The sequence below is a fragment of the Lutra lutra genome, chromosome 15, assembly GCF_902655055.1.
Source record: "Lutra lutra chromosome 15, mLutLut1.2, whole genome shotgun sequence".
NCBI lineage: Eukaryota > Metazoa > Chordata > Mammalia > Carnivora > Mustelidae > Lutra > Lutra lutra.
Genome location: NC_062292.1, coordinates 12,216,449 through 12,229,019, shown reverse-complemented (window position 1 = coordinate 12,229,019; position 12,571 = coordinate 12,216,449). Strand labels below are relative to the sequence as shown.

Below are 12,571 nucleotides of genomic sequence, written 5' to 3'. Positions count from 1 at the left end.
ACTATGTACTCTAAGAGCCTATCTGATATTGGGATTTGTACTCCCCTTCCTCATGTTGGAATTAGGATCCACACCTTCAGGTAATAGCTAAACACCACACATTAGGCCCCCGTTAGGCAGGCCATCTCATGGTGGTCTTTTAGATTCAAACTTTGCTCCTTTTCCCTGAGCCTGGGCCCCAACTCACTCAACACACATCAACCTGTCGTATAATGACACCTTGCTTCCTGGTTTTAATGACATCACTCTGGCAATATTAGTACATAAGATTATTAATATGAGATTAGATTTAAATAAAAGTATGGCAATGTAACTGGATGAAAAACTAGACACTTTTTTATTCCCATGTCACAAACGTACAAATATTTTCACTTTTGAAAGCTCACCTCATGTCAATCACCTGACTGACCACGACACTGGGCTGAGAGGCTTTTCCTTCAGCAACATCGTACAGGAACAGTTTAAAGTCGCAAACCACAGCCAGTGCTCTTTGCCACCCTTTCTTCACTCCAGCCGGCTTTGGGATCTTCGGGGAAACAGAAACAACTCAAACTGAAATGTCAATCACGACCTCTTCGTTACCTCCGTAGCTGAACGATGGAAACCTAACGACAACGTACACGCATCCCAACTGCCGCTCCGGGGGGGTCAAGCAGAGATGGAACGCACAGACCACTGATGACGTGAGAAACCGTAAGAACACATTCTCCAAATACTGTACGCCTCTTTATTCTACAAAGTTTTAAAGTTTCGCTAGTAATTCATTAAAATAGCATTCATGGATTTCTTTCTCGGTAGCATCAAAGTCACATTTGGGAGTACGATGAAATGCAGCTTACACGTTAAATGCTATTCAGGATTACAAGTAAGAGAACAGCCTGATAGGATCTCACACTTTATAAGCATATGCTACCTCCCCAGGAAGACCAGGTGCCAAAGACTCCTTTACGGAGATATGAACACCTGGTCATTACAAGATAAGGACAGTACAGAAAACTATAAGAGATTTTGGAATTTATTTCCAAGCAAAGTCCAGGTTTTTGTTTTCAAATCACTCTGGATGAAATAAGATTATTTGCCTAATTTTATTTGCCTAATTTTCTGTCAAGGAGTCTATTTGTGAGGTGCCTGGACTTTATTTTCAGTCATTAATTAACCTTAAAAGATTAATCTAAACCCAACCTAATCATACTTACCCTGACATGACCTTCGTATGCTGTTCCTATGCCCTTCTGTGGATCTATCCCCAGAGGACCTTTTGTTTGCTCAGGCGGGACTGGACAAGCAGTTGGAGCTTTGTTCACACAAGTTATATGACATGAGAATCCACACACTTTGGAAGGGGGGGGAAAAACAATGTTCAATAAAAATTCACTTCTACAAAAAGACAATACTGAGCGCTCATTACATACAAGGGCTGTGTCAGATGAATGCTTATCTGCGGCTTTGTTTTTTTTTTTTTTTTAAAGATTTTATTTATTTATTTGAGAGAGAGACAGTGAGAGAGAGCATGAGCGAGGAGAAGGTCGGAGGGAGAAGCAGACTCCCCATGGAGCTGGGAGCCCGATGCGGGACTCGATCCCGGGACCCCGGGATCATGACCTGAGCCGAAGGCAGTCGTCCAACCAACTGAGCCACCCAGGCGTCCCTCTGCGGCTTTGTTTTAAAGAAACTGTTTTGTCATTTGGGGAGCTGATTCATTTGCTTACTAATAAGAATTTCAATGAGAAATTGTAAAGATTTTTATTACTGTAGTATTATTATTCTGTATTAACATTAGTAATCAAGAGCAGCAAATACATAGGGAAAAAAAAAATCTAATCTTGTGCATACAACAGTTGATTTAAACTTGGCATCCCAAAAAGTAGTTTCTGGAGTTCTCTCTAACGCTTCTTCTCACTGCAACTTGGTATCTGCCCTGAGAGTTTCTCTTGCCAGGGTCACTAATGGACACGAAATTACCCAACATCTTTGCAATATCTGGCAAACCTTATAATCCTTCTTTTTGAAAATGAAACTGTTCCATGATTAAAGACGTACAAATTGGGGCACCTGGGTGGCTCAGTGGGTTAAAGCCTCTGCCTTCGGCTCAGGTCATGGTCCCAGTGTCCTGGGATCGAGCCCCATATCAGGCTCTGTGCTCTGCAGGGAGCCTGCTTCCCCCTCTCTCTCTATCTGTCTGCCTCTCTGCCTACTTGTGATCTCTGTCTGTCAAATAAATAAATAAAGTCTTAAAAAAAAAAAAGACGTACAAATTAAGGATAAACTTTAGGAGTTGTTAGTTTCACTACGGATACTTCAGCTATGACCAAGATCATAACAATGGTTAACCTCATTGACTGCATTTAATTTTTCTGTTAACAATCTAAGAGAGGTACAGTTACTATTTATATATGACTTGCCCTGGGTCACAGGACTCATAAGTGGCATTGCTGGAATTCAAACCCTAGCATTTGGGGTCAGAGCCCAACCCCCCAGCCACCAACCACACTGCCATGATACTTCTACCTGATATGCACATGATGAACTTGAGACCGTAAGAAACAGGATAAACAAAAATAAATGTCTAAGTTTTACCAAGACTTGGCTGGGTGACAAAATATGTAGGACTCCAGGGTGGCTCAGTCAGTTAAGCCTCCGACTCCTGATTTCAGCTCAGGTCATGATCTCAGGGTCATGGGATTGAATCCCATAATGGGCTCTGCACTCAGGGTGGAATCTGCTGGAGAGTCCCTCTTCCTCTGCCCCTCCCCCCACCCACTCTCTTTTCATAAAATAAAATCTTAAAAAAAAAGTTAAAATATTTAAGCTTGTTGGAAGGGGCTGCAGACTAAGAATATTCATTTCGACACTTCCTACTCTAAGGGCCGGTCCTGGAGAATATTTGGGAAAGATTAAGAGAGGAGTTGAAGGGATACCATCACGGGAATGCATGCACACAGGAAAATGTACCATACACCCGCTGATGGGCATTATGAAACCACCAGAGGGCCAAGATGAAGTGGTACTGTCAAAACTACCATAAGACATCTTGCTCACAAGTAGAGTGTCTAACAAGTTATAAACTGTTTTACTAATAGGCAAAAATCTCACCTACAAACAGCAGTGGAAGCAACAAAATAATTGTCCTATACAGGATCTAATTTCAATCGATCAGGAAGAAGTGAACATGACAGGAATCTTTGGAGGCTGTAACCACATTACCAGAATATTTATGGAAGCCCAGGCAGAGTCTACCATGGCCCCACAGGGTATAGGGTAGGGTTCTAAGGCTCTGCAGGAAAGACAGGCACAATTTCACAACATGAGACTTTAGAAGGGGGCTTGGGGAGACTTCAAAAACCCCCACCATGTAATTGCAAATGATTCTGATGCATAAGAAATGATAAGGGCCCTATAGGCAGGTAGATAGCTATCCAGGGTTCTTTCTGATAAACAGAGTTTAAAATGACATGTATTTTTATTTTTTATTTTTTTAAAGATTTATTTTAGAGACACAGAGTGCTGGGGGAGGGGCAGAGGGAGAGAAAGAGAGAGAATCTCTAGCAGACTCTCCACTGAGTGCGGAGTTTGCTGCAAGGCTTGATCCCAGGACCCTGAGAACATGACCTGAGCCAAAAACCAAGAGTCAGATGCTTAACCAACTGAGCCATCAAGGCACCCCTAAAAAATGACATTTGTAAGTACTGGCTAAATCCCAAATGGGACAAGGCTTAAAAAATTGCACAAATTCTCTCCTTTGGTTTCCATCACACCTTCTTGGTCAATGACATAGGCCGTTCCTTTTTCAGATTACTTTATTGTCTTTACCTTTTACCTTCCCTGAGCTGTTTCTTAAGGCTCTGTTCTCACACCTGCACTCTTTTCATTCTGCGTGTTTCCAGGAAAACGCCATTCCCGTTCATCACTTTGTATGCTCATAACTTTCAAATCTACTTTTCAACCCAAGAGCATTGCTTTGGCTCTAAACCCATGCATCTACAAGACTAGTTGAGATGATGCAATCTGGATCTTTTGCTTTGACTGTGAGAGCTCATCAAACATAGAATGCACTGCATTAAGATGCCATTAACACCCCCTTAATTCAAAGTATTCAAAGTGATCAAATACAGACTAACTACAAGCACATTCTACAAGGGGAACACCTCCTTCTGATGTGGCCTGATGACCTTCCCCTCAAAGTCCCTTCCAACCCTAAGGGCTAAGAAATGGAAACTAATATTAGAATTTGAACTAGCAACTATTTTACCTTTCTTATAAGATATATTAGTAAATGATACACAAGGCATTGTTATAGTGATAAATTTCATTTGATTAGAAAAAGTATATTCCCAAATAAGGTACTATAAATAAATATATATATAAATAAAATAAACTATTCCCAAATAGTGTGCCCCATTATAATTATTTAAGTCATTTACATTTCAGAAGTCCTAGGAAAAATAAAGTGGTGCCCAGACAAATATACTTTGTTTTCTGTTCAAGTGACCCCTGATCTCCCATCTCTCAGAATGTGAGCTCCAAGAGGGCAGGCTCTCAGTCTTTTTCCCCATCCACGACTACACTGCAGTGTCTAGAAGTATAGCACAGGAATTCCATGAACTCTCAATGGATGAATCAATGAGTCAACAAGTGGTAAGGAAAATCCAATGATACAAATATTGGGAATAAAGTATCCTTTTGAGGCAAAGTGGCAGACAGTTAAAATTTCTGGAAAGATACTGAACTGCCTACTTTTGAAGAATGATTTCTCTTATTAGAGAAATTAAGCAAGGTGGAAGTTAAATGAACAGATTCAAGGATAACTTTTACGTCTTCTGTCACTCAGCTTAATGCTTTCCCAGAACCACATATTCACCCAAATAACGAAACAAAGATGAATGAGCCACAATGACAGAAGTCTCCCCTGGAAAATGTTTCTAGGGGCCATCTAGTTCCTCCCCTGTTAACATGCAGCAAGGTGCTTGCTTTATTATCTGTACTCCTGTTACCAGAAAGAGCAGAACCAGCAGACACTTACATACTGTTTAAGGGGAATAAAGCTACATGATTACAGTTTAGGGAACCAACACTAGGATTCTAACATTACACTCTCTTGCCATTTTGTTCTTACCTTCACAGGAACAGCCCTGTCTTATCAAACCCACCATCAGAGAGGTGCACTGGTGACATCTTGTAGGAGTAGTGAAAGATTTGACAAAAAACTGATGGGTCTTGCGCTGTAAAACAAAGGGATAAAAAACACCGATTATTAAAAACATCAATTAGTTAAAGGATTTCCGTACTGTGAATCTCTGGGCCCCACTCGAGCTACCAGGATGTTTTCTAAACAGAAGTAGAATGAATTATTTTCATTTCTCACATCTTTCCGTAATTTATGCTCTTTGCATATTTTTATTAGGCGATATAGAGCTAGGTTATGCTAAAAATAATATAAGAAGTGACATGGTAATTAATTGCTCTTGAATGCCATTTGAAAAGTTATGAACTGCAGCTTTTTATTTTTGCTCACAGATTTTGATTCAGGATTTTTACAAATTCTTCAAATTATTCTTCACCAAAGAGTTAAATGAAATGCTACGTATTTATATCTTTACAAATACAGAAATTTAATATGCTTTTATACCTTCTTAGGAAGAACAAAGAGTAACTGAAAATTCTTGTCCCTGCTATAAAGCAAGTATTTTATTCTATGGGACCAAGAACAAAGAACATGTTTAATGAATCTGTTTCTTCCATAGGAAGCAGGTGGTATTCTTCAGTAGATAAACACACATGCACATTATTCTAGAGACAGATAGCAGCCTGGAACTTCTTGCTGCGAACCCACTAAAGTTCTGAGTCTTGTCTGTCCGATCTGGTGGTAAGTCCATGTGGACTGCAGCTCTCCAGAACATCCTCTCCTCTCCAAATTAACCCTTAGAACGCTTTAATAATACATGAATTGTAATACCATTCTTTCACTGTGCTGTGTGAACCTAGGGACAAAATACTTCTCTGTGTCTTACTTTCCTCATTCTATAAAATCAGATCAGTAACAGTTATCTGGATGGATATGTGAACATAAAGCGTTTCGAACAGTGCTGGAAGAGTGAGCATTCAGAACATAGTTACTTACTTTTGAAAACAAATTTGGCTACTAATTTATTTTATATGTGTGACTGATTTAAACTAGTAAGATCCCTATTCTATTCTAATAATATGTGAATTCTGATGACATACTGTTTGAAGTAGTAGTTATTTTAGTTGAGACCAACTTATATTAAAAACCTAAAGGGACTAATCAGAGTCACCTGGGTGGCTCAGTCAGTTGAGTGACTCTTGATTTTGGCTCAGCTTATAATGCCAAGGTCATGAGATTGAGGCCCACATCAGGCTCTGCACTCAGCATGGAGTCTGCTTGAGATTCTCTTCCTCTCCCTTTACACCTCCCTACACTAGTTTCTCTCTAAAATAAATAAAATCTTAAAAAAAACAAACACACAAACAAAACCTAAAGGGTCCTGGCGCCTGGGTGGCTCAGGTGGTTATGTATGTGCCTTCGGCTCAGGTCATGATCCTGGGATCGAGCCCCATGGGGCTCTCTGCTCAGTGGGGAGTCTGCTTCCCCGTCTCCTCCTCCCCCCGTTCATGCTTTCTCTCTCTCTCTCAAATACACAAAGTCTTACCAAAAAAAAAAAAAAAAAAAAGCCAAAGTAAAGGGGCCATTCAAAGCTTTAAAATTTAAGTTAAAAATAAATTCTGGGGGTGCCTGGGTGGCTCACACATTAAGTGTCTGCCTTCAGCTCAGGTCATGATCCCAGGGTCCCGGGATCAATCTCCACGTTGGGCTCCCTTCTTGGCAGGAAGCCTACTTCTCCCTCTGCCCCTCCCCCTGCTTGTGTTCCCTCTTTCGCACTCTCTCTCTGTCAAATAAATAAATAAAATCTTAAAAAAAAAAACAAAAAAACCCCCAGAATTCGGGACACCTGGGTGGCTCAGTTGGTTAAGTGTTTGCCTTTGGCTCAGGTCGTGATCCCAGCGTCCTGGGATCAAGTCCTGCATTGGGCTCCTTGCTCAGCAGGGAGTCTGCTTCTCCTTCTATTACCTCTCTCTCTCTGACAAATAAAAATGAAAATCTTTAAAAATATATATAAAAATTAAAAAAAAAATTCTACTCTTCTCAAATGGGATATGTGATTTAAATGCCACAAAAGCTTCGAAGCAGCAGTAGGATCTGACTCTACCGCATCTAGAACACAGACTGCCCACAGACCAACTGTAAAATTGCTCCTAGGTGGCCTGACCCCTGACCAACGAGCGGCCACTGTGCCAGTGCTCCACGTGCATCATCTCATTTAATGGACATAATATCCCTGTAAAGACAGGTAATATTGCCTCATGCAGGTAAAGGAAATGAGACTCAGTTACTCATGGATACATAGTTAATGGTAGAATTAAAATTCAAGCCTACATCTGTCTGATTCTGCCATCTCTCAGAGTTTGATCATTTAAAAACATGCAGAATATGTTCCTTAAGAAACCTGAAAACTACACAAGACATGGTTAAGTCAAGACTAAGGGCCTCCATGTCTGTAATAAAAACATAAGTACCCAGTTTGCTAATATCATATAAAATACTGCTCAGTATTTTTCCTGTATACCAAGGTTTACTCTCATTTTTTTGCTCTTTGAGGAACTATCCAAAGTAAAATTTTTAGCACTTTTTTCAATTGCTCAAAATTATGGCAAAATGCAAAGTTAGTCTACTGATTGCTCTGGAAGCTTTTATCACAACAAGAAAACTGATCAACGGCTTAAGAGAGGCAACTTCCTTCTTTCTTCTAAGGGATAACACACAGGTCTGGAGTATCAGTACTAATAACTATGGCCACAACAAACAACAGTAATTCTTGACAATACCCATGAAATTGCTGACAAAACACATTATACACTGACCTACCCTCCAAGAGGTCTACTCAGGATGTCGTAATTTTAACCGAGTATGCTGGGGAACAAAAATGCTTTCTTAGAGCACTATTCAACTAACCAGCCAATCAACTGGTAGGTGCTGATTAAAGTGTGGGAGGGGGTGGGAGATACTACCAAAGAGTAAGGGGTCCATGTTTCACTGATCTCAAAGAAGGATAAAACAACGTAATTGTTTATACGTTGTATAAAACAACGTAATTAAAGATAATGATTCTGATGGCACTGACCTCTAGGCATTACACTGTAGGATTTTGTATTTATTTGGTTTTGGTGGAGTACAGAGGAACAGTAACAGAGAGATACATGGATCCACTCCTAGGGTCCAGATTACTTGCCTTTCGATCTTTCTAAGATCCCCTTCTGCCTCCTGGTCAGTATTTAAACTCTAATACTTATCCAAAGGGTAGTTTGAAGAGGAGAAAAAGGAGGAAAAAAATCTAGGGAAGGAGGCATTAAACCTAAAGCATGGACCCAGGTTAGAGTTTTTGGATTTTGTGATCATTTGGAGTAAACTGAGAATTAACTATAAACTCGATATTCAAAAAGGTGGACAGAAGAGTGCTGGGTGGCTCAGTCGGTTAAGCGTCTGCCCTCAGTTCAGTTTGTGATCCTGGAATCCCAGGACTAAGCCCCACACTGGGCTCCCTGCTTGGTGGGGAGTCTGCATCTGCCTCTCCCTGTACTCCTCCCTGACTAGCGCTCATGCCCTCTCTCACTCACTGTCAGATAAATAAATAAAATCATTTTTTTAAAAAAAAAGGTGGACAGGGGGCGCCTGGGTGGCTCAGTGGATTAAGCCGCTGCCTTCAGCTCAGGTCGTGATCTCAGGGTCCTGGGATCGAGCCCCGCATCTGCCTCAGCATCCCTGCTGAGCAGAGAGCCTGCTTCCCCCTCTCTCTCTGCCTGATTCTTTGCCTACTTGTGATCTCTCTGTCAAATAAATAAAATCTTAAAAAGAAAAAAAAGGTGGACAGAAAGAAGGGCTCTCTTCTATTCCAATTTTGTCTGTATTGTGTACTTCAAGCTATCACTGGAGAAGGTAAAAGGTCTTTAACAGAAGCTGGGACAACACAGTAGAACCAATTATGATCCCTGGTAAAAGCTTAACCCTCACTGTTGATAATGAGAATTTTATCACTGATAAATGACAAGACGTCTTTACCTCATACAAACCCCATGAAGGCATATGATGTGATGAGCACTGGGTGTTATACACAGCTGATGAATTACTGAACTCTACATTTGAAACTAATGATGTATTATGTATTATATGTTTGCTGATTGAATTTAAATAAAAAAAGGATAAAAATAAATTTTTAAAAAGGTTTTTTTTTCCCTTTTAAGCACTTCTAATTATTTTGTCATAATTGTAGACTCACTCCTTCATCTTTTAAAAAACATGAAGTAAATTTTATTTTGGGGGTAGGAGCCTTAGGTGCACAAAACCGAATTAACCTTTAGTGCACGAAATATCATCACAGAGCTTGGTAGAGGTCCCATTCTGATTTTATTTTGCCTTATTGCTTTTTCCACCCTTCCCTGATGATTCACTCCCCACCCTTCCCCACAAGATCAGACACCCAGTCTAACAGGATTTATACCTGTGTGTGAAGCTGCCTGCTTCTTCATGTCTTTGATGTTACTTTACTTAATTTTTGACAATCTGGTGAGTATAAAGTGATAATTTTAAAATTATTCACTTTTTACTAATGAAGTTGGACATTTCTTCACATGCTTGTTAACCATTAGATTTCTTTTGGGAATTATTTATTCATATCATCTGCCAGTTTTTCCACTGCATTTCTGATTTTTCCATATAGAGTTGTAGGAGTTTCTTACATATTCTAGAAATTAATCCCTTGTTAGTGTTAAACATTGCAAATATCTTTCACTAGGAGTCACTGCCTATTAGCCCCCATTAACAAAGCTTTTGCTGGATGAGCTTCTTTGTGATGTAATAGCATCCAGCAATATTTTCACCTTATGCTCATGATCTGAGATCTTATTTTCATTGCCTAACCACAAAGAATTTCCCATTTTCTCCTATGTATGTTTTTAATTTTTCAAATCATACTAATACCCATAGACAGTTCACAAAGTAAAACAGTATCACAATGCTTACAATAAAAACTGAAGCACCCCTCTGCTCCAAGTCCTCTTTCCTAGAGGCAATTTCTTTTAACTTTTGCAGCTGTTTGCCTCCTTCTGTATCTGGGGGGTGGAGGACGGGTGGGCAAGGGAGGCAAGCCCATCCTGCTCTTTTTTGATTTGAGGCATCATATTGACTTCCTGTTATGGAAGAGGAGGACTGTCATATCAGCCACTCCCTTCATGTCCTCAATATTTTCAAAGCACAGTCTTGGGTTAAACTTTACACTTAGCATTCAAGTTATTATGAACTTGGAGTTATAATTCAGTGAGTCGAGAAGTACATTATGGTCCCATCTTTCTTGCTTAATCTTTTGATTTTTCTGAAACTAGTGATGCCGTCCCTCTTTTAAACTTAATTTTCTAGGTCTCTTTCATTAATTAGCCCTAGATTCTCCAAAGGAATGGCAAAATCTCCTTGAATCTATTTACCACGTGGTCAAACAGTGAGGAAAGAAGCCTTCAAGACTCCTCCATCCAGTGTTTATCTAACCTGAAGACTCTGTCCTGGAGCCCTCGGCTTCCCTGTTCCCGACTCAGCTGCAGGCTTCAGTCTTTGTGTCAACAGATCTGTATGCGAGTCTCTCTCCAATGGACTCTATGCCTACTTCTCAATCTCCTCCCTTGTTTTGGTGGAACTCATTTCTTAGTAGTTTACTTAGAAAGCAGAGCAATGATAACACTTTTAGAAGATCTCCAGTTTCTGAAAATGCTATTATTTCCCCCTAAACTGATTAAACATTTGACAGGGAATAAAAAATCTGTCTCGCAATCACTTTACCTTCCAATTGTCCTTTCCATTTTGCTGATAAGTATCATGCCATTTTGATCCCTAGTCATTTGAATGTGACATATTTTTTTTCCTAAAAATTTATTTATTTGAGAGAGAGAAAGCTTGAGCAAGCAGGGGGAAAGGGCAGAGGGACAGAGAAATTCAAGCAGGCAACCTGCTGAGCACAGAGCCCAGTTCAGGAGCTCAATCTCAGGACCCTGAGATCATGACCTGAGCAGAAACCAAGAGTTAGGCCCTTAAATGACTGAACCACCCAGGTGCCCTGATGTTTTATCACTTTGGTGGTTTATAAAAGTTCTCTACAGTCTTGATATCTTGGAACACTGCAGCGCGCGTGGGCGGTTTGTTATTGGTACACAGTTTTCTAACTGCTAGGACTCACAGTCTGGATACGTCCTTCGGTTGCAGAAAGTGTCTGTATTATGTACTGCACAAGTTCCTTCCTTTTCTTTTTTCTCTGTGTTATATTACCAGAACTTCTTTTTCTTGGATATTCATTTCTCACATTTTCCCTATTTTCTATCTATCCTTTTGCAACAAGTTCTAAGAGATTTCTTCAAATTTATGCCCCAACTCTTCTAATGAATTTTTAAACGTTTGTCCTATTTTTAACTTTCAAAGAACTCTTCCTATTTTTCTGGGTATTCCTTTTTGTTTCCTTCTGCTTTGTCATTGCCTCTTTTCCCTTTAGTGAAAATAGGAAATCCTTTTGTTTGTTTGTATCTCTTCTTTTTGCTAGAGGATTTCCTGAAATGTCTCCTGATAGCTGGGAATTTGCTTACATTTATGTGTAAGTCAGTAAAAAAGCTGACTGGAAGGTTTATTCATTTATATTGTGCATGTGCGTGGGGGTGGGGTGCACGCGCTTGCGCACGCCATCAATATACACTCAACCATCTCACTAGATTCTCAACTGCCATTATCCCTAAATCTTTTCTGGGTCATTCAATTTCTTCAGAAACTCCACTGAAATCCCCGAAATCTTCCCAGGATGGGAGGTAAGGAGGGAGATGATAAAGCCAATGGCCAACATTCTGAGAGCTAAGCAGAAGAAAGGGGTTTGGAGCCTCACCTTCAGCTTGCGGACGTCTGTAAAATCTCACTACTCCTAGTTCAACACCTCCCCTCTCTCACCAACCTCTGCACCTGGTGTCCTTCAATCTGTGGTGTCTGGTTCAGTTGTTCCACAAAATGAACATACTGCTGAGTTAGGGGTAAGCTGTCTGGTTCTGACAGCTACAAAAACAGTGCTTTATATGGACTTTGAACCAATTCCCCAACTCATTCCAGACTCCCTTTTTCACTCCTGCTCCTTGAGGTGTCGGGTGCCTTATTATTCTGCTCGATCTGAAACCTACCCTCTATGTACCCCTCAGGAAGGGCTTGTGGGGACAACAGTTCTTGACTTTTTGTGCATTCTTAATACTTCTCTATGGCTTTTATTTTTGAAGGATGCTTTATTTTCCTTAAAAATCCTAAAATTCTTAAAAATCTTTGACATCTCAAACTCACCAAATTGTTTAAACTATGTGCATTTTTTTGAACATCAATTATATCTCAATAAAGTTGTCAAGAAGTCAGGAAGGGAGAAAAACCCTCGGATTCACACTTTTCTAGGGCATTTTAAAAGTTATCGAGTTGTTTTCTGGCATAGTCTTG

At 40.1% G+C, this 12,571-nt stretch overlaps 1 protein-coding gene across 15 annotated transcripts in view; it reads right to left on the bottom strand.

The window, feature by feature from the left end:
• CDC42BPA (CDC42 binding protein kinase alpha) overlaps positions 1–12,571 on the bottom strand; it is a 338,602-nt gene that overhangs the window by 27,538 nt on the left and 298,493 nt on the right. For all 15 annotated transcript variants that reach the window (XM_047703785.1, XM_047703770.1, XM_047703777.1 and 12 more), the window contains 3 exons: positions 5,114–5,219; positions 1,197–1,333; positions 387–526 (listed from right to left, as the gene is read on the bottom strand). In XM_047703785.1, coding sequence (XP_047559741.1) covers positions 387–526; positions 1,197–1,333; positions 5,114–5,219 — 383 coding nt within the window. The remainder of the gene's footprint in view (positions 1–386; positions 527–1,196; positions 1,334–5,113; positions 5,220–12,571) is intronic.